The sequence below is a fragment of the Scatophagus argus genome, chromosome 1, assembly GCF_020382885.2.
Source record: "Scatophagus argus isolate fScaArg1 chromosome 1, fScaArg1.pri, whole genome shotgun sequence".
NCBI lineage: Eukaryota > Metazoa > Chordata > Actinopteri > Scatophagidae > Scatophagus > Scatophagus argus.
This window is the reverse complement of record NC_058493.1, coordinates 25,475,482-25,498,415: the sequence shown is the minus strand read 5'-3', so window position 1 is coordinate 25,498,415 and position 22,934 is coordinate 25,475,482. Positions and strand designations below refer to the sequence as shown.

The 22,934-nt window shown below is 41.0% G+C and overlaps 2 protein-coding genes across 5 annotated transcripts; one reads left to right on the top strand and one right to left on the bottom strand.

Annotated features, from left to right (window-relative positions):
• Positions 1-1,237: 1,237 nt before the first annotated feature.
• On the bottom strand, positions 1,238-16,486 carry ttc17 (tetratricopeptide repeat domain 17). 3 transcript variants are annotated; one of them, XM_046394705.1, is made up of 26 exons: positions 16,268-16,486; positions 15,622-15,711; positions 15,240-15,409; positions 14,923-15,034; positions 13,867-13,998; positions 13,428-13,537; positions 13,149-13,296; positions 12,623-12,762; positions 12,213-12,373; positions 11,906-12,018; positions 11,512-11,664; positions 10,602-10,717; positions 10,304-10,460; positions 10,048-10,119; positions 8,678-8,902; positions 7,458-7,677; positions 5,504-5,623; positions 4,927-4,953; positions 4,658-4,854; positions 4,370-4,523; positions 4,143-4,263; positions 3,767-3,926; positions 3,275-3,358; positions 2,901-3,020; positions 2,618-2,761; positions 1,238-2,240 (listed from the first exon to the last, which is right to left on the bottom strand). In XM_046394705.1, the coding sequence occupies exons 1-26, from the start codon at positions 16,436-16,438 to the stop codon at positions 2,109-2,111; spliced, it is 3,549 nt and encodes a 1,182-aa protein (XP_046250661.1). In that variant the 5' UTR covers positions 16,439-16,486; the 3' UTR covers positions 1,238-2,108. The 3 variants fall into 3 exon arrangements, with proteins under 3 accessions (XP_046250661.1, XP_046250669.1, XP_046250653.1); XM_046394713.1 differs by lacking the exon at positions 4,927-4,953; XM_046394697.1 differs by having other exon boundaries at positions 4,658-4,953; positions 16,268-16,485.
• On the top strand, positions 16,473-22,762 carry traf6 (TNF receptor-associated factor 6). 2 transcript variants are annotated; one of them, XM_046394727.1, is made up of 8 exons: positions 16,473-16,611; positions 17,805-18,130; positions 18,416-18,566; positions 19,176-19,334; positions 19,452-19,523; positions 19,743-19,820; positions 19,955-20,278; positions 20,718-22,762. In XM_046394727.1, exons 2-8 carry the CDS (start codon positions 17,805-17,807, stop codon positions 21,321-21,323), a joined length of 1,716 nt encoding a protein of 571 aa, XP_046250683.1. In that variant the 5' UTR covers positions 16,473-16,611; the 3' UTR covers positions 21,324-22,762. The 2 variants fall into 2 exon arrangements, with proteins under 2 accessions (XP_046250683.1, XP_046250691.1); XM_046394735.1 differs by lacking the exon at positions 16,473-16,611 and adding an exon at positions 16,628-16,706.
• The last annotated feature ends 172 nt before the right edge of the window (positions 22,763-22,934 follow it).

Sequence of the window (22,934 nt, the reverse complement as noted above, 5' to 3'; positions counted from 1 at the left end):
TACTTCTTTACTCACACATCGTCTGGAAGACTTTTGTTTTGCAAAGCGCTTTTCTGTAAACTAAAAAACTGGAGGCTGAATAAAGCAGATACATACGTACCAACGTACGTTTTGAGCGTGTAAATCGTTCACTCGTGTCTCTGACACTTCACAGAATTAAAAGTACGTTGGCTCATCTGTTGAACACTTTGTTCCAAAAGGGCATTTCACACCTTTAAGTCAGTCAACAATAAATTAAGCTATGGAGTAGATCTGAGAAGTTTCAATCACTGCTTTAAAGTTTCTCTTCTGTATTATGGTGTAATAATTCAGATATTATTTTAAAAGATGTCATCATAATTGCTTTACTAATGGGCACTTATTGCATCAACCAAGTGTTTAAAAAACTGTTGTACTCTTTTTTTTTTATTTTATCAAATTGCTGATGTCATTTCCCTTAATACAATTACATCCCACAGTGCAGTGTACAGAAGACAAAGCCTCTGCTAACTGTCTGCATATACTAGTGCAGTAAATTGGTGACAAAATATACACATTTGTGAGAATTATTTTGATTTCTGTATCCTCACAAATAGCAATATTAAGGCTGAGTGCAAACAATGCTTGAATAAAGATGAACATAAATCTTTAAATTTACCCATTAAGTCCACTGGAAGAGCACAAATATAAAAGACAGCAATAATTAAAGCTGCCTCTTTCAGGACTTCCATGCATGAAGCTGATTAAATTTGATATATGTAGAATTTCAATTCACAAGCCTGATCCCATGTTACTTTCCAATGACATGAAAGTGTACTACATGTGAAACAAGAGTGCATATGATTAAAGCAGAAATACAGATTGAAAAATAAATTCCTCATTGAATGCTCAGTGTATTCTGACAGCATTTAATAAAGAATATAAATAGCACACTGGAATAGTGTGAAGTTTTTATGTTAAGCCATAAGACAGTCATCACTTTATTCTCGGTAGAAGAGGCTGAAATTAAAGAGCCTTATAATTAAGTTTCCATGTCAGATATGCACTTTCAGTGTATATCCAGTCTTTCAAATGATCTGATTTAAATAATAAGATTACAATAATAAAAGACTGTAACTGATAAAAAGGTGGACAGTGCCACCATGAAGCTGGCTTTCAAATGTTTACCAGAAAAAGGATCTACAATTTAATTTAAGCTTCAATAAGTCACACACTTTTCTTTTGTTTGACAAAGAATTGATGCAGAGAAATGAACAAATGAAATCTACACACTGCCTTTAATACTGTACATTTAATACAGATTCCACTTTTGAGTTTTTTTTTTATTTTAATAGATGGTCAATAGCAAATCTGTTTTGTCTTGTGATTTCCACAAGTTAAGAAGCAAATGTAAAAGCATAATTCAGTTTCTCTCTTTTGCATTTAAATTACCTTGGAGCAAAATCAGTTTGTAGGTCCCATATAAATAGGAATGATACAGAAAGAAGTGCGGAGAGAAGAGTGCTGAGGATTCCCATCTATTTTATAAAGCAGAAATAATGAGGGCACATATTGTTCAATTCAAACTCCTTTAGCCTCTGAGTTGAGAGGCACATTTGTTTCCACTTTTCAATGAAGTTACATTAAGGTATGGCGCCATCTCCAGGCCGTAGTCTGTTATTATCCTTGAGAACCTCCTAGATGCCACCTCCTCATACCATAATGCTTAACATCTTCAAAATGACAATGAGAGCTATTCTTCCAATTAACATGGATTGAATTCAGTCAGCATACTGCAGAGGAATTAAATGGAACTTGAACAGCCTTACTCTATTTTATCCCTCCCATTATTGCAAGTCAAGCAAACCTAGAAAAAACTGTTTCATAACTTCATGGCTGCTAGATAACGAGAGGTCCTGCATTTGACAGATTAGGCAAATTATCTACAGTTGTACTCTGTGATATTTATTATCTCATTCTGTGGGAAGTTCAATCTCAAAGAGAAAAAGAACTCTACTGGATTTGATTTCTGATTCTTCATCTTTAACCACATTCAGGTTCTCTGGCATTAGATGAGTGTCCGAGTATTCTTTGTCTGGTGTGTGCATGACTGCGTGGTACTCCTGGGATCCAGCAGGATGGTTTAGTGTTTAGGGCTGACGGCGGTCCCTCTTGGTGAGCAGGTAACACTGAATGGTTCTCAGTCGATCTTTAGCAGGGGCGAACTCTGGCTGCAGCTTCAAAGTGGACTCGTACCAGTGCATAGCTTTCTCAAACTCCTCCTGTTGTCAACAAACACAACAACCACAACACCATAAGGAAATGAGTTGCACCACTGATCAAGGTCTCAATGTCCATGTAGTGCCAGGGGACTAACTCCAGTTCTAATACAGTGGCTCTGTGAAGGGCACTGACAGGAGAATTAACCAAAGACCGGTGTTTCTGATGGTGGTGGTGGGGAAACCCATGTCAACATGGGGTGATGGGGTTATGGTGACGCAAACATGCAAACCCCACACAGAAATGGAAATCGAAAGCAGCACCTTCTGCTGTGAGGGGACAGAGCAAACCAGCTGTACGTCAAGTCACTTGACACAAATAAAACAAAAGCAGTAAAATAAACAAAAGCAGTAAAATAAAACGCAATTGTAGTCATTACCATTGTTATATAGACGTTGGCTAGGGTAAAGTGGTTCACGACAAAGTGTGGGGCAATTTCTACTGCCATGCGGGCGACCGTAAGAGCGTCCTCCCAAAGCCGAGCATTCTGGAAGATGTTGGCCAGGCTGATGAGGGGCACATCCTGGTTCACAGTTCATGAAGGAAAAAAGGAATATGTATATATTTATTAATTCGCATATTTAAGACATATATTTAAGACTTATTAAACAGAAGTACTGTGTGGGTAAATTGTTGGGAACAGCTGATGTCCAGCAACTTGCCTTCATGTGATGAGGGGCGTAGTTGAGGGCCTGTCGCAGGCAGTCAATGGCTCTCTTGCCTTGACCTTTTACCCTCCAGTACAGTGCAGCCATGCTGGATAACACCCATGATGTCTGATTCTGCAGTTTCACACATCAGTGTGAACAATTGAAGTCTAACTGGTTAATTTGTTTTCTTCCGAAGACCTGCAACAAGCTGATGTGCTAAAATAACATGAGGCTTCGTCTTTATAGTTCAGATAATCCACTCAAAAGCTATTCCGAAAAACGAGTAAGACAACAAACACAAATTTTCAGTACATTCAGTTGACATTCAAGCCTGACCAAACATCCAACAAGTTTCTCTTTAACTAGGAGGATGTGAGAGCTCTTACCTTCTCCAGTACTTTGGCAATGCGTGTGCCCACCTGCTCGAAGGACTGAGGAGAGAACTTATCTTTGCCGAGGTTCTGCAGGACCTGCGGGTTAGGACAAGAGGAGACATGTGTGAGACCACAAGCTAAGAAGTGGGACTGTGCTGATTACTGAATAATAGTCTGGGCAATTCTATACATTTTTTAATAAACAGTGTAATAATGACCTGTATTTGAGATTTTCCATACATTAGGACTGATCTAGAGCATATATTAACCAGGCTTACTGCATGTTCTTTCTATCAGCCTATGACTTTCTTGGTTGTTGAAGGTGCACCAGCGTGACAGATACACAATAACCTACTATACCTGGCTGTGATTGTGTCGGTTCACATTTTTAAGGCCGATAACGTTTAGGTATTAAAAAAAAAAAACAAAAAAAACACTAAAACAAAAACATGTTAATTCTGTGGCAGAATTCTATAGTAATCTACAGCTTCTGCCTCAGCCTACCTCACGCAGTTGACTCTCTCCGGTGTAGTGGATGGCAGCACGATTGGCCACTCCTGCCAGGTGGTCGAGCGTGTGCATGCTGGCAGCCAAGTTGGCGTTGCATAAAGGTTCAGCAGCTGGCTCCTGAAGTGGAGTGGCAAAGTCTATGTGCTCTGTGATACTGGAAAGAGACAGTGAAAGAACATACTTCAACATAATAGACCACAACTTTTGATTTACTGAATTTTGACTGATTGATATGCAGTAACACAACAACGTCAATAAGGCATGTTTTCTTTTTTTTAATTTAGTTTTATTGTTCTAGTTTTCTATTTTTAACACTCAACAGGTATTTGTTTAAAGCCCTGCAGTGAGAACAGGACAGTGAGAGTCTTACTCAATGTTCTTAGCAGAAACAGCCAGCCAGGTGCTAGCTACAGTGGTGAGGTCTACCCTTCGTGTTCGCTGGCACTCCTCTGGCCCTGGCCAGCCAAGACTCGTGTAGTCCCTCCAGCGACCTGCACAAATACCAAAAAAAAATCTCTCAATTTGGTGAAATCCAGCACCTCAGGGCTTTCTGTGGTCATGTGGTGTAAATAAATAAAATACAGGTGTACATGGTACCTGAAGGGCCAGGTGATGGAATAGTTGGTCCACTTATCTCCAAGACAGAATGTCCTCCAGGCAGCGACTCCCCATTCTGGCTTTCATCAGAGCTTGCAACACTGTCTATCCCATCCACTTTAGCCTTTCTGACCCGTTTTACCTGGAAGGTGATCTGACGAACAACAAAAGGCACTCACACATTCTGTTCAGCTACACATATGAAGTCACACCCAAATCGTACACAGTTTGGTGATTATAAAGCAAACGTATATTTATGGAGTGTAACAAACAGGCAAGTTCACTTACCCACTCAGCTCCATCGTCATCCTCACAGTTTCCAAAGCAGGGCCCACCACCAGCACGAGCACCCATGACACGGTCATTCTTCAGCACCCGGATACCTCGTAGGTCCCCTCGTTTGCCTCCGACATCCAGTGCTCCTTCAAATGCACCCATCAGGTCCTCCTTCAGCTGCCACTCCTCCTCTCCTTCCATCCCTCCACCTACAAATGGGGTGGTCAGTTTAGCCGTTCCTGAGGAAGAGGGAGAAGCCCTCTGCTGTCCGGCTGCCTCACCTGACCCATTACTGTCCAAGATGACCTCTGAGGATGGGTGGGTAACAGATGCGAACACCAGAGAAATGAAAGAAGTAAATTAGAATGATGTGGAGCTACAGGAGCACTTAGCAAACTCATCAGTTCAATAATATTAGGCCAACTGATATGTGAGGCTGATGGGGTCTGATTTTAAATTACATTTTGTCAGTCAAGTCAAGAAGATACTGATACAGCAAAGTTTTCCATCAGTGCTGGCTGCTGGCCAAACAGTCACCTACTCGCTGAAGTCCTGTCGGCTATTTTATTAAACTGATTAATTCTAATAAAACAGTTTTGATTAACAATATGCGATTCACCATGTGTACATTACACGACCACCAGCCTTGGCTTCCGTGTGATGACCAAGAAATGTGCGCTGAACTGAGAGCGTCTTAAAGTTTCACAAATACGTATTAGCGAAATACCCGCTGACAACACGTGTTAGGCAACTGCACTGATTCCGCAGACTCTTTAAACAGGCTAGTTTACTACATTGCAAAAACATTTTTGAGTGCTTCATGTTACAGCTGAAAGTATCACATAATCACAGTCTTACTCTCAAACAGTAAGGAGTCCTCAATGGCAGAACTGGCTGGAGCATCCTGCTTTTCTTCACTGCTCTCCCATTCCTCCAGCTGTATACTAAGGTCTTCCTCAACCATGCAAGCAGCTCCCTCTGGATCAATACAAGTTAAGTTTAGGTACACTTATTAGTCAAACTTAACCATGACAATTGACCTGCAGCAGAAATGTGTGAGCTGGCACTCAAACAAATGCAACCATAAACAAAATGATTGACAAAGATTACTTAAAGAAAACAAAACAAAACCAAAAACCAAAAAAAACAGAGCAACATACAACATGTGACAAAGACAAAGGGAAAAGCAAGATGAGCCGTGTGAAGAAGTAGTTTGCAAGTAAACAAAAAAAGGTGAGCAATTTAATGGAATTCAAATGTTAAACTATGAAATAACCTACAGAAATAAGTTAATGAATGTATGCTTTCAAATACTGTGAATCAACAAATATAACCAGTCCCCAGCCCCCTTCCAGTATCTCAATCTGTGGGAAACCCTGAAACAGATTCTCGAACATGGTTTCTGTATATGCGCAGGTATTCTACTCATGCACAATACTTACACTTGGAACAGTTTTCCCACCCTTATGTGGGGAATTATATCATTATAATGTTGTACAGTTTGTTTTTTGAAACAAATAAATCAGCCTTTGAGCTTCTCTATCTCTCTACACTTTCCCTTCATGGTCTCAGTTTACCCTGGCAAAGCTCTGATTTTTAACTTGGAAAATCCTGCTGTTGACTAAAAGACATTAGTACACCACATTGTTGACTGCTACAATCCTGTAAGCGCCACAACAGATCCATGAAAACAGCTGAGCAGATGTTAGGGACATAATGGATGGCTACTTCAAAAAAATTTTTTTTTCTTATGCTGCAACATGTAACTCAGTGGAGTTTTGTTTCTGGCTGGACATAGCAAGCAAGCAAATGCTGACTTGACAAGATAATAAGCACACGAAGCCATTAAGACAGTAATGAAAAGAACATATTCTGCTATGCCTTACACCTCCTAAGCTGCAGTATTGCAAGAATGCTGCAAATGTTGCAGCCCTGTATGGCTCTCTTTGTTGCACTGGTACAATATGTTTTTCTGTTGTTTATAAGCTAGTCTACAGATACTTCCATTGTCACTGAGCTGGGTTGTACTTTTGCGGTCCCAAATTATTAGCATTTGTTTGACTGTAGCAATACCACTAACAGGTTTCGAACATGTAGGAGGAACCGCAGAAAGCATATAGTTTAACATGCGAAAAGTCGTGTATTTCAGTCTGTATATTTTAACCTTGTCGACCCAACTTAAGGTGGGTGTATATTTTATGAGTGCTACTGTGACCCCATGTACTCAGTGTGCTTTATGGGAGCAATATTTAGCTTTGGTGGGTAAAATATAGACTGTTCTAAATTTGGCATCAGCTATTTTCTGCTGCCTAAATTATTGAGTGGCAAAATTTCTCCACTTCAAAGCACTTTTCTCTTTGCTCCCACTGATATGAATAAAGAAGAAGGTGCAGTCTTCATCTGCATCTCAGACGTAACATACTACTTCGTCCTCACCGCTTCTCTTGCAGGTTCAAGAGACTTCACCAAATTCAGTTGTCACAACAATCAGATCATGTCGTATGCCATCTGTAAACTATTGGCAGCATATGAATCTGTTGACTTCCATGATGAAGTTACGGAAAGAATTTCTGGTGCTACAACAGCTACCTTCATGCAACAGTTCACATTTTGAAAAAGAAAAAAAAAATTCTGAAACGATGCTCACTGCTGTCCTTGCATGTCTGTTTAATACAACAAGACAAATCAGCAAAAAGGTTTGTGTTGAGAAACTTGCAATTCTTCAGCTTCTTGTTGGGCTTAAACATAATTTAATCCATTATATTTCAGAAAGAGAGCCAAATAAGGCTATACGGATGTTTGATTCACTTACCTGAGCAAGGTTGTCGCTGTGAAAGGTTGTACAGGAAGGGGTAGAACTGCAGACACCGCAGCAGAGGTAGGCTGGTGCGACACTGTTCACAGCCAGCAAGGGATGAGAAGGAAGAGGAGGAGGAAAGGGCCGTCGTCAGGATATGGCGGAACAAGGCCAGAGCACCTGTCACATTGCCCTGGGCCAAGTGCACGCTCACCAGGCTGAACAGGGTGTGGGCCTGAGGGAAGAAAACAAAATAAAACAGGGGGATATTAAATCATGGGTAACAAAGGTGAGAACTGATACTCAGCTTAGGCAGAAATGTTTCAGTTATATTTAGAATTTATCTATAATTTTGTGATAGTGATTGTGAATACTACAATTTTATTATGTTTGTCTCTTCTACACAGACGCCATATTAGGGATCTAGTGGGGTGGAGGGTGTTAGATACTGTATGGATTGTAATTTGTGATCTGTCACATTAGGCTATATAAATAAAACTGACTTAAATGTGTACACTATACACTTTTGCAGATTGTAGCAATGGGATGAGGTGAGTCACATATGAATATGCTGCCACTCATCACTACACCAGCTCAGTTCCACATATATTTTGCCTGTACTTTCATATTTGGTCTGTTGTTGGCATGCATTATTGCATACACCACACATCCTTTTATTGGGTGCAACCCTTTGTACCTCTACGCATTTTTTTCCCCAAGGCTTAATTAAACAAGATGGTGGAACTGTTCCCCATATATTTTTACCCATACCTAGCACACACTCATGCTTCTAATCATGCCAAGGTACTCTTTTGGGCTTACATGTGGGGAATCTGCATGTCACAGAGGACTAAATTCATATCGATCACCTTGAACTGAATTGAGTGCTTTGTGACATGATATAATATACTGCTAGAGTGGCCTTCAAATGATGCATTAGTCAGCCATGTTTGAGCACTGCATGGCATTCAAACGTTACTCACCTTGTATTATGGGCAGGGCATCTTTTATGTCAACTAGTATGCCTGATAATGACTTTGGACAAAGTACACTTTGTTCTGGATACATCATATAAAGGCAAAGTGAAATTCACACAACCTTGTACCACCTTGTGCCATGGGAGAGATCCTGTGAGGGACTAATACAGTGGTCAAAACTGTATTGTTTAGGTCATTCAGTTCATGTGTGCAACTCTTAGATGGCAAAAACCTTGTTATGTATCAATGTGCCTTTACCTCTGTCGCATTGAGAGCCAACGCTTGCTCCAGCAGTGTTTGTGCGTGGGTGGTCAAGCCGTGGTGTAGCAGCAGGTTAGCAGCGTTGGTGAGGGACAAGTGGCGGTGAGAAGGCGGGGCTGAGCTCAACACTTGGCGCAGACACTGCAGAGCATGACTGCCATTGCCTTTGGCACGCCAGAATAGAGCTGCCTCATTTTGGACCTGCCAGCGAGGTAAAGTGGCCTATATACATATATACAAATACATTTCTGTTAGCTCAGGAAATCAGTGACATAAGATGTGTTCAGACTGCAGCAGCTTGAAGCAATTTTGAGCAGTTACAGTGACTCATGACAAAATTTTCAAATCTGAGATGGAACACTGTTCCTAAATACAACAAGTTTGAATGTGTGAACACTGACTCACTTAAGGGTAAAATGTCTTGAGCCAATCCAAAGTATCAATATCACAGGAGATCCTGACATATGTCAAAGAACTGTGATCTGGCAAAGTAATTTTCTTAAATGAGCTCTAAATGGTTGCGTTCAGCTCACCCTGCTAGTGTTGCACTGTGACTCTTCTTCAACTGTGCAAGCATTTTATCCACTTGCAAGTAAAAAGTAGCGTATATGAATGAGAAATATTATCTGATAGCACCAGCAATTGACTCTGTTCTGATACCTGGGTTGGAAAAATTCAGTAAGCTGAGATGGTAATAAATCTGTTATTGCTTCTCTCTCTTTTTTATTAGCAAAGAGCAGAGTACAAAACAGTCAAGATGCAGCTTCTCATTTTTAGCACACATTGACGGCTACATCAGCCCGTTAAAATGACAAATGTTGCCAGAGACAGGTCATATCAGCTGTCGCTAATTAATGTTCATTCCATGTGTAAATTGATGGCAGGCCAAAATAAAACCTGGACGCTTTCAGGTTTGTGTGATTTCTGCAAGATGGTGTCTGCACTCTGCCAAAGACCGTTTATGAGGTAACATGAAAAGCAGCATCACGCTGTAACAGCAGTTGTTTTCATTTCCATTTCCATGTCCCAACAATTCCAGCAGTGTGATTTTCTCGATCTCATTGCTTCCTGTCAAATACAGGAGACTGATTCTCCCAGTTAAACTTTTCTTAGTATTATATCAATGATGTACGTTTGTCAGCTTAACAATTTTGAGTATTTGGATGAAGTAGGTGATAAAAGACAAGGTGTGTCAGATTTACTTGCTACAGCTGTTATTTCAGTGTGTCAGATACATATTTAATCAACAATTGGGCAAATGTTAGAATCACATTGACTCTGTATTAGAGATCTGCTCTCTGCACATGTAGATTTTAAATTCACTACACTAGCTGGGAAGATGCATTATTGGAAAGAGGTCATCTTACTTGTTTCATAGCTTGAGCTATTCTAGACCCAATCTGCTCTAGTGTCCATCCTCCACTGCGTGACTGTAATATCTGTAATCACACAAAGACATATTAATGATGACATGTTCTCACAGTTTCACATACAACATTTTACACAAGTACTAGAGTAAGAGTAAAGCAATTCTGTAATACACTGCATATGGTATCTATCACCATTATTCTCCTATCTGAAGCACACACACACACACGTATTAATTAATAAGCAGACACTTACCTGGGATGCGGAGTGATCTGGCAGCTCCTTTTCTTCAAGAGGCCAGTCTAGTGAAGCAGGCAGCAGGGCTGGATAGGGTTGGGGGACAGGACCACAATGTGGCAGAGCAATCGTCTGAGGGGGACTGCTGCTCCCATAGAGGAGAACTGCCACTGGGCTAAATTATACACAATTAGACATATTTCAGTCCAGTAATTGGTGTGTGGCAAGTTGCTGCTCATTCTGAGGAACTTCAAAGTGGAACAAAGCTTTGCTGCTTCTACCCACAAAATACGCCCATCCAGGAATATGTACTGACCTGAGGCCCTGTGTTTCAGGTGGAAGATAGTAGGTTGGCAGTTTCTGAGCAGGGGGAACGTTTGGGTACTCATGGGCACAGTCGCTCCTCTGAGGCCACAACATCCTCTGTATGTCCTAAAGCCAAAGCACACTTTGCCCTCATTCTCCAACAATAATTGAAAATTCACATTAGCAAACTCAAACATATTTTAGTCTGTAAACAACAACACAAGTCATTACTGCAAACAAAACAGTACAGTACAGAGTTTCCTACACATTCATTTATTTGTGGCAGGCTACCATAACATCAACATTGCCTGTCACATATTGATCTTTATTTCTTTAACATTTATTTATTTTTTTGTGGTGCAACATCTTCTGCTAATGGTTGCACTTGGTTGGTGCAATGTAATTTGTCATCATGTTGGTTTTGATCATTTCAACACATTGTTATTAAGAATAAACCACCTTCACCTATGGATCACGTAATGTTGTGAAAACAGAACTGCAGGTGAAAAAAACCCCTAAAACTCAAGTTGGATTTTTTGTGCAACTTAACAACACATGTTGTTGAACTCAACAGTGCAGACGCAAGGAGAGAGAAACAGAAAGAGGCGGGGCAGGGAAAGCCAGTGTGTGCAGTTAGAAGACAGAAGTGTATAAATGTATGTTGGGAGAAGAAAACTGAAAAGTAAAGCAAGGTGAGCAGTTCAAAATACTTTGTAAGGAAACACTAAAACTAAAACTGAAATACTTAAATAAGATACACACACACACACACACATATATATAATTTCTCACATTTTCTGCAGTGGAGCAGAATTTTGTTGAGTATGCATAAACACTGCAGAGGTATCATCTGTGTTTTTGGTTTTAATTTTACAATTCAAACATTAACAAAAACAAACTGTTTTTTTTTTCTGTCTTGCCTGTGTGAAATCTTGATGGCTGCCCCAGAGAGCAGCAGCAGGGTCTTGGTCTCCAGACACAGTGGGATGAAGCTCGGGGCTGGCGGCCGTCTGGTTTGAATTGCGCTCTGACACAAGTGCCACACTGGATGCCACTGACACCTCCTCCCCAAACTATGAATGAAGATAAAACACAAAGAAATGAGGATCAGAAATTCTCATTGGTATTTTTCCCCCCATTTGTTTGCTTCCAGTGATGAATATTCACTAAAACCTGGACAATAAAAGAGAGATCCTATTCAGCTTGAAATGGAGTTTGTGCAGCTTCCCCTTAAATTCTTTATTCGAGGGAAAAAAACTGAGCTAATGATCACAATTCTTTCTCATCCGTTGAGGAATATCTCAAAAGACTCACTTGGACATAGTGGACATGTTCAAAAAGATCTCCGCGGTGATAGCGCACAGGCAGGTCGAAGGGGCAGTAGAGACTGCGCTGCTGCTGTCCCAGCCGACACATCTGATGGTTTCCTACAGCATGTACGACAACACATGACATATACACTCAAGAGTTCTATCCAATCACATTTATTTCCGCAAACTTGCTACTTCTGTTCCATTCAGCAAACCCCAAGACTTAACTTAAAGTCTCCCAAAAGCAATATATGCCTTGCACATTAAAAGACCATTGGTGTGTTCTCAACAGTACGTGCACAGCATCTTACCAAGCTGTGCTTCCTTGGCCATCTGGGTCTCATGGATAATGTTGCGCAGGATCTGCTCTTCCTGTAGCAGCTTGTATTTATCCAGTGTCTCCTGCTGTTGAAGGTAGTGATCATGCTGCTTCTGGTACTCTTTCAGCTCATTCAGTGTCCGCTGCAGGGATCTACAAATATAGCAAAATGAAGGGAAGGGAAATAGGACATAGTTGGCTGAAATGCTCAGCAGGAAAATACAGCGTATTACATGATTGTCCCACAACTGCACGAACCATGTTAAAGACTAAACAAATGTACTCAACATTCACGAGTAAAACGCTGACTCTCTGCCGGCTTCAGGTACTTCTTTTTTTCTTCCATACTCATACTCATCATACCTCTCTATATACAACCAAAATACCTAGACTGGATGCTACCTGTGCTGGGCTTCTAGGCGCTGCTCCAGCTTTTGCTGACAGAGCACAGCATGCTTCCTCCTCAGGGCCTGCTCAAAGCCTGGCTGGGCCTGAAGTGCCTGCTCGTAACATAGCACTGAGTGGTTGTATTCCCCAAGCATCTGGTCAGACAGCGATAGAAAGGAGACAAACAGGCAACAGATATAACAAAGGTCAATTGTTTCATGTAGAAATTAGGAATCAGGGATTTACAACAGAATAAATAAAGTATTCAATACCTAAAAACTGTACTTAAGTACAGTCAATGGGTAGATTGCACTTGGTCACATTCCATTACTGGTTCTTCTACATTTTGACACTAAGATTTTAATTTTTACTGCAAAAGTTATCTATCTCCTTGGTTACTAATCATAATAGGAACAGTAACAAAATAAAAAAAGAAGAAAAAGAACTGAACAATACCATAATCAATGGTTAACCAGTGGGTGAGTCTGTGGTTTAAATAAACAAATCTCTACTGGAGTCAAATGGTTTCTTTTTGACTTACGGCATAAATATTGCCTAAGGTGTAGTGACTGGTGAACAGATCCGAGGTAAGGTCCAGGGCAGCGTGGGCAAGAATAGCAGCATCTGCTGAGAAATGGGCACGGTGCAGGATGTTGGCCATGTTGACCAGAGCTACATCCTTCTGCTGCCTACAAGTACACATGCACATGTGCGCGCACACACACACACACACACAGCGTAAGAATGTGACAAGCTGGTAGCAGTCTCATACAATAAACAGTATACTATTGCAGTGGCCTTCCAACTAGCCTGACAATACCTTGGGGAGAAATGCAGGGCACGCACCACACAGTCCACTGCCTTCTGAGGCTCATTCTTCATACGCCAGTAAAATGACGCCATGTTGTACAGCACCCAGGAAGATGAGTTCTGGAACAAACAATTTTAATTTAATGTTCAAGTGTACAGGAATATGCACACTTTTTTCAACTTCTTCAAAAAGGACTAACTGCAAGCAGATAATAATGAATGTGCCAGCTCAGTCACTGTCACTGTACTGACAGTGACTACTGTTCTGATATCCTGTGCCAACCACTGTTCAAACTGCAAAACTACTTCAAACTACTTCTGATGTTGACTTAAAAGATGGGAAACAAATACATGTGTACAAGAATGACAATCTGCTCCAACTTTGCAAATATTAATCGTTTTAACTGTTTTTACAGATTGGTGAAGTAAATTGTACAGGCAGATCTTACCCTCAGTAACCCCTGATGGATGCGATGGCCCACTTCATCAATACTGCGGCCCAGCTTATGGGACAAAGAACTAAAAATGGGATCCTCCTTAGAAAGCAGCGGAGAGGTCAAGTTTGCCCTCTCCTGCACACCCTTGAGCAGACAGAGGGGAAGATTCAATTACTTGGAATTTAGCATGTGAGCACTCATACACAAAGGCTCCATAAACTGTGTAAATAATAAGTCATGCACAAATGAAATTCTCAAGTGTTTCACAACCAGACAAACAGCATTGAAACTTCCAAAGCATACAGCTTAAAATATCTCTGCAACTATATACAAAAGAATAAAATGTCTCCACAGGCCCAAGTTCTATTGTTTAAAGGATCATAGACTATAAATGTCTTGATAGCTCGACCAATGAAATATTGGTGTTAAAATATTGTATCAACAACCTTGGTGGTAAACAGCAAGAAAGTCACCGTCCTTTTACACTGTAAAAGGAGAATTACTGAAGCTGTGTACTCATTAGTTCTGGATTATTGGGATGTAATTTATCAACATGCAGCTGCCTCCACTCTAGGCCTTTAGACTGCATTTATTTAATAAGGCTGGCTGGGCTTCCCTGTTTGTATTTATTTATCTGTAAAGTCTTTGTCAGAAAATAGTCAACATCTGTCTCTTGAAATCAGGTCCAAGCCTAACTTGCTCAGCTGATCAGGTCATGTCTTAGTAACCCTGTACCGGAACGGACTGATAGAAAATTCATTTTGCTGTGAGCACACTAATTATTATGAAACACCCGCAAAGCCATAAACAAATCTAAACACTTCAATGCACACTTTAAAATTAATCTTGATAATCATCTCACATCTGCCTATGACTACTTTATCTGTGAACCCATAGCGTAATTATATATATTCTCTTCTGCAAGTGTCCGTTCTTACATTGTTGCAATGCACGTCAACTCCATCAAACTTAAGATTACACATATTCTTAAAAGGTAGTGATTATAATAAGTCATTCTTATCTTGTTCCATTTTGAACAAACTACTGACACGTTTGGCCTCTACTCACCCTGAGATGCTGGAAAGCATGGACGCTATATGGTAGTTCAAACACTTTTGCACAGTCAGGCTTTTCTAGATCTGGGGGCGTGGCTGACCGAGAATCCACATACTCTTCAGGACTACAGAGAAAAGAAGAAAAATCCTGAGAAATCCATAGGCAATTTCAACATAATAATAATGAGATACCAGATGCACCTGTTAAAGGGTGATACATCTTGTCAAAAAACACCTACATAACCTGGCTATGCAAGATTTAAATGGTAAAAAAAGACACTGAGATAACAGGAACACTGGCAATGGCATGTTTTACTGAGGAAGGTTTACCTGATGTCTTTGCTTTCCAAGGAGATATACGTGCCATCATACAGGTCCAGGTCTCCAAGGGGTACCTTGGCCATGACACAGTCTGGGTCCTCTTTGTAGTGTCTCTGTTCCAGCCCTGTGTCTCGGTCCTCATTCTCCTCGATGTGAATCTTCTGTGCCACAAGCTGCTTCTACTCAATAATAACCAAGGACAAACCATCAAGGACTAGTAAGCACAAAAAATGAACAGCTGTGAGAACAAATACCTCTATGAAAAGAAGAGACAGAAAATACTTTTTCAATCATAAATCTGAATATCCTTTTATCTCACAGAACTCAGACACAAGTATCCGTTTTCTGCTCAGATTAAACACTCTGATCCTGCAAAGTGAAACCCACACACCTCCAGTTTCTTGAGGTAGTTAACACGAGCATCCTGCCTCATAAAGATCACAACGTCGTGTGGATGCTTCAGATTTAAAGGTGAGTGAACCTGAAACAAAAACAGTGCTGTTATGTCCCTCACTGAATAAGCAAATTCATGTCAGTCCTAGAGAATGCCAACCAGACAATATATTCAACCACATTGGCTCAGCTTTGTGGAGCCCCAAAGCCCGACACACAAACATGGTCTTCTCTCTCCAAATGAAGGGAGCAGTTTGTTGGCTGTCGGCACCAACAACGTTAACGTTTCGTTCAGGATAATAACAGGCGCGGCTTCCAGCGCGGACGTTGACATGGGCCTGAAATACTTTGGTCATCTTGACCTCGAACATCTAACGATAACGTCAATTTTAACGAAGGGTTGGCTAGCGTAAGCTAACCAACTTAGCGAAACAAAACGATTTTTTGCTTTACTTTCTCGTTGTTTGTAATGTTACCGAAGCTGCCAAACGAGTTTTCCCGAATTCAAGTAAAACTGCCAAAATTACGTTAACAAACCACATTCCGAAACGTTACCGTTAATGCTAGCAAAAATAGCCTTACAAGCTAACCACCTAATGTAAGCGTTAGCAGGTCAATGAGCTAACAAATGTGAACTGACATACTTGTTGTTGAATTTTGCCATCCTCCGTGACAACCCAATGGGTTGTAGCTCCTCCGGAGTCCACTATAAGTATGCAAAGAAGAATGAAAAGCTTCCCCTGAAATGACGGTTTTCGTGAATAGTTGACACGGCAAGGCAAAGACTCAGGGCAGACTTTCCTGAGGTCCGCCATTTTTTCTGTCTGAATTTATTTTTGCTCTGTGGCAACTGTGAGCAGCCTCCGTCCAGGAGGCGGCGCTCGCGTCCGCACCAGACAGAAACTCGCCACTTCGTGTTGATGACGTTTGGACTGAAAAACAGGAAATTCTGTAGAAACGAAAAGTTTGTGACGTTTGGACTCCAAAGGTGAGTATAAGAACAATATCTGCTTTCACAAACTCTCTAACAATTTTATTGCCGCTGTTGCTGATGATGACGTGTGTTTGGTGCCTGCTGTTTTGGTCAGTATCTCCAGTCTCTTCAGTATCTTCTTTCAGTCGTTTTTTAGCACAGTCAGGTTGCAAATGTGAAGTTCCGCATCTAGCAGCATGATGGTGGGTCAAGTGATAACATTGCCAGCGGTATTTATTCAATACGGGGGGATTAGGATAGATATAAATGATCAGCTGTGAAATAATTTACGACTTTGTTTCTCTCTTAGCTGAGGTAACGTTGCCACTTTGTTGAGTCATGCTGGATAGCACGTCTAAGGTCTGCTAATGACTTTAATGGTACTTTCCAATGAGGTGTAGCATCAGTTTACGGTTTCGACACCTCCACTATGTATTTTACAGCCTAAAGTCACTGTATAACAATATGGGGTATAGATGTGACATCTATGCACACGGATGCAGCCATACGATTAACTAACATAATGAATAGCTTCACTATAATTGTGTTGCCATTATTTTGTTTGTGTGCTAAGCTACAGATCCACAACCCATTCATGTAAGGAGGTTCCATGAATCTGAGTTATTATTTAAGTTTTTATTTATTCATATTATTCTTCTCAAATTCAAGGTTTGATACTCGGGGCTGTGTTGCTGTTCAGTTGACAGGAATTATTTTTGGTGACCTCACGTAGAACAGAAACCAGAAACTAAAAGATGTCTTATAACCTCACACAGACGTGAAATAAGTGTGAAAACCCTAAAAATGACTATTAAGTCAAATTATAAAACCATTACATATAAGTACCAACAATCTAAGAAAAATCAGAAAAGTCAGAAAATTCAGCAGCAACTATTTTGTCATTTTTCAAACAAAAAGGTCACATTTTCTCTAAATGTCTTAAAGTGCAGCCATTTGAAAACATCATCTGAGGTGGGGGACATGTAGGGACATGTCTGAGACTTTTTAAAAATATATTTTTACAATTTAAAGACTTACGGACTGATTATTCAGTATTTAAGATAACTGGGGGAATTCTTTCAGTACCATAAGTTACTTAAATACTATTGTGTGCATACCATTGTACCAATAGTGAATATTTACTTACAGTATAATTCTTTTTTTTATCTTTCAATCCTTGATTGCCCACTTTCTCCTGCTCCCCACAGATGTCTTGCTTTGACAGCAATAAGGGGAGTTTGGAGGAGGACAGCTATGAAGGAGCTGTTGGTGGAGAGCTGTCGAGCTGTGCCTTGGCAATGCTGGAAAAGGAGCGGGAGTCCCTTCTCAGCCCTTCAGAGAGCCCTGGCACATTCGTGAGCAGCGCCTCCACAAGTTTTCAAGCTACTGCCCCCCTACAGGGCTATGATGTGGAATTTGTCCCACCCCTGGAGAGTAAATATGAGTGCCCTATCTGTCTCATGGCTTTGAGGAATGCCATTCAAACACCCTGTGGCCACCGTTTCTGCAAGAATTGCATTGAGAAGTCCATTCGGTATGCTGTTGTGCAACTCTAGATAACACCAATTACTAACAAAACATGTTGACAAAATATGAATCTGTTAAAACTAGCTTTATGACACATCCTTGCAGAGCTATTAATTCTTTTTTTCATAACAAAGCAATCTGTATTATTACAGAGTAGTAATCAAAAATAAATGTGGTCTGTGTACAGTATGTCCCTAAATGATGCCGTAGTTCCACTAACACTGAGTCTTGTAGAACCTGAAAATCTTAATGGTCAGCCAAAATGATTGCTCCTTTTCCTCTTGCACATCAGTGACACAGGACAGAAGTGCCCTGTGGACAATGAAACTCTGTCAGAAGACCAGCTTTTTCCTGATAACTTTGCCAAACGCGAGATTCTGTCACTAACTGTTCGCTGTCCAAACTCTGGCTGTGCTGACAAAATGGAGCTCCGACATTTAGAGGTGAGAATTTTAAGACAGGACATTTAAGTTAAAAATCCATAATCAAAAATGACCGTCAGTAATACCATTTCAGTGTATATTAGATTATTGTGATTCTTTTATAAACTGTAAGTTATACAAAACATGTAATTGTGATCATTTATGGCCGATCCATGAGTGTACATTTTTTGTCCTAGTTCTTGTTTGGCTTGTGTCATCGTTTCAGGGTCCACTATAAAAGAAACTGCCTCAGTAAAATGACTGTAGAAGAACATTGTCAGTTGTCACACTGATGGCTCCTAAACAGGTTAAGGTTTAGTTATGAGGGACAAATGTGCTCATGTTTGAATGCTGATAACTTGAATCTACCTAAAGAGTTTGTTTGTCAAGGATCCTTGCAGTTGAAATTGTGCCATGAACTCATTATTGTCCTCTATGGAATAATGAGGGATTAGGAGGGTTATAACACAATATGCACTTGTCTCAGAGTATAAAGAAATGTGTTAGGTGTCAAGTGACAAACAGCATCTTACTCTGGTGTATGTGATCAAATTGTTAAATGCGAACCACTGCTGTCCTGCTACAGGACGAGATTAACTGCATTGTTTCAATGTATTGTTTTCCTCCCAGAACCATTTGGCATGTTGTCTGTTTGCCACTGTGCCTTGCCCACAATGCCAACAGTCTGTGAGAAAGAGCCACCTAGAGGAGCACACAACTGTTGAGTGCCAAAGGAGACCACTGTCGTGTCCAGATTGCGTGGCAATGTTTGTTTATGAGGAGAGAGAGGTAATGAGTCATTTTTGCTTTTTCCACAATAGTTCTCATAGGACGAACTCACAGATGCACACAATGCAGCTGTGAGGATTTAGTCTGCTTACAGTCTGGTTTTGGTTGCACCTTCAGCTCCATGAAAAGCAGTGTCCCTTTGCCAATGTGAAGTGCGAGTACTGTGAGATGGATCTCATCAGAGACCAGGTGAGTGATGTGCCTGCCATGAAAAAGGCCTTGAGTAAATCAAAATGTTTTTGTAGTTTTGAATTGTGATTTATTTTAGAAGATGGGACACGAGTTATTTTCTTCATTAAGTCTGCGCACATTTATACAGTAATCAGTGACTTTTTCAAATGCTTGTTAAAGTCTTAATTTTAACAAGTAGCTTTGAATGAAGCTAAATTGGTGATGTTTTTGTTTCAGATTGAGACTCATTGTGATACAGATTGCCCAAAAGCACCGATCGCTTGTAACTTTAGCATCTTCGGATGTAAGGAGAGGGTAGGTGATCAAATTCAGCTTGTTTCAAATCTTCTGCACACATTTGCCAGAATAATCCTCGAGAGCTTGTGCAAAACTGTCCTATCAGCCTTGCAGATCAGATGTCACAAAGAAAATGCTGTTTCCCTCTGCAGATGCAGCGCCACAACTTGGCTCAGCACATGCAGGAGTTCACACAGATGCATATGCGCTACATGGCTGAGTTCCTGCGTGGCCTTTGCGTCAATGGCACCACACCCAAATCCCTGTGGACGATAGGACCTTCTGTTTCCTCTGAGGATCAAGGAGCTGCAGCAGCAGCATCTGCCTGCAGTGGACCCAGAGGAACTGTGAGCTGCAGCAGCAACTGTCCCCCGTGTCAGCCTAGAGAGGAGATGCAGAGGCTCAGGGAGATGGATGGACGACTGGTAAAGCAGGATCACCAGCTGCGTGAGCTCATCATCATAAAAGAAAATCAAGTAAGGGTGTCCTTGAGCTTTAAAGTACTGATAGGATAATGTAAGGTTTGTCTGTATCATCCGTCCTTGATCACAGTCGTGGTCTTTGTAATGTCATATATGCAGTGCTATTTTTATTTTTCCGAAAAGCACAACGTGTGTCTCTATTTCTCCAGTTAGTTTTGGCAGCAGATTGTCAGTTTCAGTCATCTGTCTCGCACATATATGACATAACAGATCCACTCCTAATTAATACAGTGTAACTGCAGTGATTGCGTATCAGGCTCTGAGCAATACTTAAGTGCAGTTGACTCAGTGCTGTGTCTGAACGCAGCCTGTGTTGACAGATGGTGCGCTGAAGCTGTTTCTGCTCTGCTAACTTGCTGCTCACGCTTCACCTTCTGTGTAAACACGTTGTGAGCCTTTGTCATCTGAAACTGTTGTCCCATCTCTTCTACAGGCTGGCCAGCTCGCAGAGCTCAGGCGTAGAGTGTCAATGCTGGAGGAGACAGTGAAGGAGCTTGAGTCCCAGCAGTGTCATGGTATCTTCATTTGGCGCCTCAAAGGTTTCTCTGTCCACCTGCGGAACCAAGAAGAAGGCCTGCCAGTAGTTGAGCACAGCCCCGGGTTCTACACAGGGCGTCCAGGCTACAAGCTTTGCCTGCGCTTACACCTGCAGGCCCCCAGCGCCCCGCGCTGCTCCAATTATATTTCCCTCTTTGTTCACACCATGCAAGGAGCTTTTGATGGGCAGCTCACCTGGCCTTTCCAGGGAACCATCCGCCTTGCCATCCTAGACCAGGGCCCTGAGGGTCAGCACCATGTGGAGGTGATGGAGACTAAACCAGACCTGCAAGCCTTCCAGAAGCCCACCATTCAGCGCAACCCCAAAGGATTTGGCTATGTGACCTTTCTGCACCTGCATCAGCTGAGTCAGAGAGCCTTTGTTAAAGATGATACCCTACTTATCCGCTGTGAGGTGACCCCACGTTTTGACAATGTGCTTCACCGGGAGGGACCAGCAGTGCAGCCTAGAGGACCCGAGGCTTCATTTTCAAGGGACTAAAGTTAAAGTCGAATCTATTGGATCACTGTAGTGTCGCCATCAGCATAGTACATCTCCCCAAAATACTTTGCTCGGTTCATTTTAATTGATAGACTTCAGGAAGAGGAATTTTTTTTGTTGTAATAACTATTTACAGTACAATCTTTTTTGATTCAGTAGAAGAGGTATGTACTTCTCCACAGAGTACCAGCATTCAACAATTTCAAGATGTGTAAATAGTCAGTAATATATAATCTTCTCATCATCACCAGTTGAAGATGACCACTTGCTGTCTGCAGACTAACTACAGGATTTTACTTTCTTGGTCTGATTGTTGTAAACAGCACTGAATATCAAAGATACCCTGTGGAGTTTTTGGCCACAAGTAAACCAATGTTTTTGATAAGCAAATCCCTGTTGTAGCGTTTGCCGTATCCTCTCCTGGCACACGCACAAGGATCTACACGTATGCGTCGGGGAATGTGGATCACATTGTCAACAACTGTGTAGGACCCGACTATTATTGGAATTGCGAGTCTGGTGATGCGCTTGGTGCCAAAAAGAGATGTTGAAATGGCTATGTAATGAACAATGACAAAGTGCCTCCGAAATTATACTTCTCCTAATCACAGTTTGATATCTTGATCCAACAAAAATAAATCTCTGGAAGAGCTCTAGCGGTTTATTGTTTTTCTCCAGAGAAGGATTCCAACATGCAAGTGGAATGAAACCTGAACAGCTTTTTTTCTGTGTATGCATCAGGTGAACAGCTGTGATTGGAGTGAAAGGAACTTGGTATCCATTTGTTTTTATATGCTACGTCAATGGAAGATGCAAGAGTATCTTATCAACTGGAGAAGGTGAAGCAGCTGTCAGCGCAAAGAAATAACATTAATCCTCTGTAATCCTTTACAATTCAATGTTCTGCTGGGAAACCTCGGATTCTGGCAATCATATGGATGTTCTTTGACGCGCACCACCCATCTAAACATTACTGATGAAATACTCCAGGTGGGAGTCCCCACCCTCAAGGTGCAGCACCCGAAGGATCCGACGTCCCAATGCCAATGACTCCAAAATCCCCCCAGAGGTCATGTGACCCTTCCCCTGACAGGTCAGACCTGTTTTGGCAGCATAGTGTTGACCTACAAAATATCAAGCAGGTGGTTTTAATGTCATGGCTGATCAGTGTATATTTCTATAGGAGACATAAATCCATCATCATGGGTCACAGTCTTTTCTTCAAAACCATATAGTGCCTGTTACTTGATGTACTTAATATATTGCATTTTTTTGTTTTCATCTTGTTCTCTTGTTTCTCCATCTGTAACATTAAATTGTGATATCATTCAAAGTGAGTTGATTGTATAAACAGTGATTGATGTTTGCTGTGAATTACAGTATATGACCCAGCACTGATGAAAATATCCTTAAATTAAAGTAGAGCTTACATAAACTCAGCCACTGTATTGTCTAACATTTAATGTCTTAAACCAACTACAAAACATCAACTTATTTTTTTGGTTGTTGTTTTTCTTCTTTTATTTTATTTTTTTATAAACAGAAAGCTACAGTATAAATACTGTGTCCCAAAATGCCGAAGCTGTTTTTGATGATCATTGTTGGGTAAAT

What these genes read in the sequence shown, in the direction of transcription:
- traf6 (XM_046394727.1), top strand. Translation starts at nt 17,805, where the DNA reads ATGTCTTGCTTTGACAGCAATAAGGGGAGTTTGGAGGAGGACAGCTAT. An exon ending in TGCATTGAGAAGTCCATTCG is followed by an intron (nt 18,131 to 18,415) that starts GTATGCTGTTGT and finishes CTTGCACATCAG; the next exon opens with TGACACAGGACAGAAGTGCC. An exon ending in TGGATCTCATCAGAGACCAG is followed by an intron (nt 19,524 to 19,742) that starts GTGAGTGATGTG and finishes TTTTTGTTTCAG; the next exon opens with ATTGAGACTCATTGTGATAC.
- ttc17 (XM_046394697.1), bottom strand. Translation starts at nt 16,438, where the DNA reads ATGGCGGACCTCAGGAAAGTCTGCCCTGAGTCTTTGCCTTGCCGTGTC. An exon ending in CCTTAGGCAATATTTATGCC is followed by an intron (nt 12,763 to 13,148) that starts GTAAGTCAAAAA and finishes CTGTCTGACCAG; the next exon opens with ATGCTTGGGGAATACAACCA. An exon ending in ACAGCGACAACCTTGCTCAG is followed by an intron (nt 5,624 to 7,457) that starts GTAAGTGAATCA and finishes GTATTGATCCAG; the next exon opens with AGGGAGCTGCTTGCATGGTT.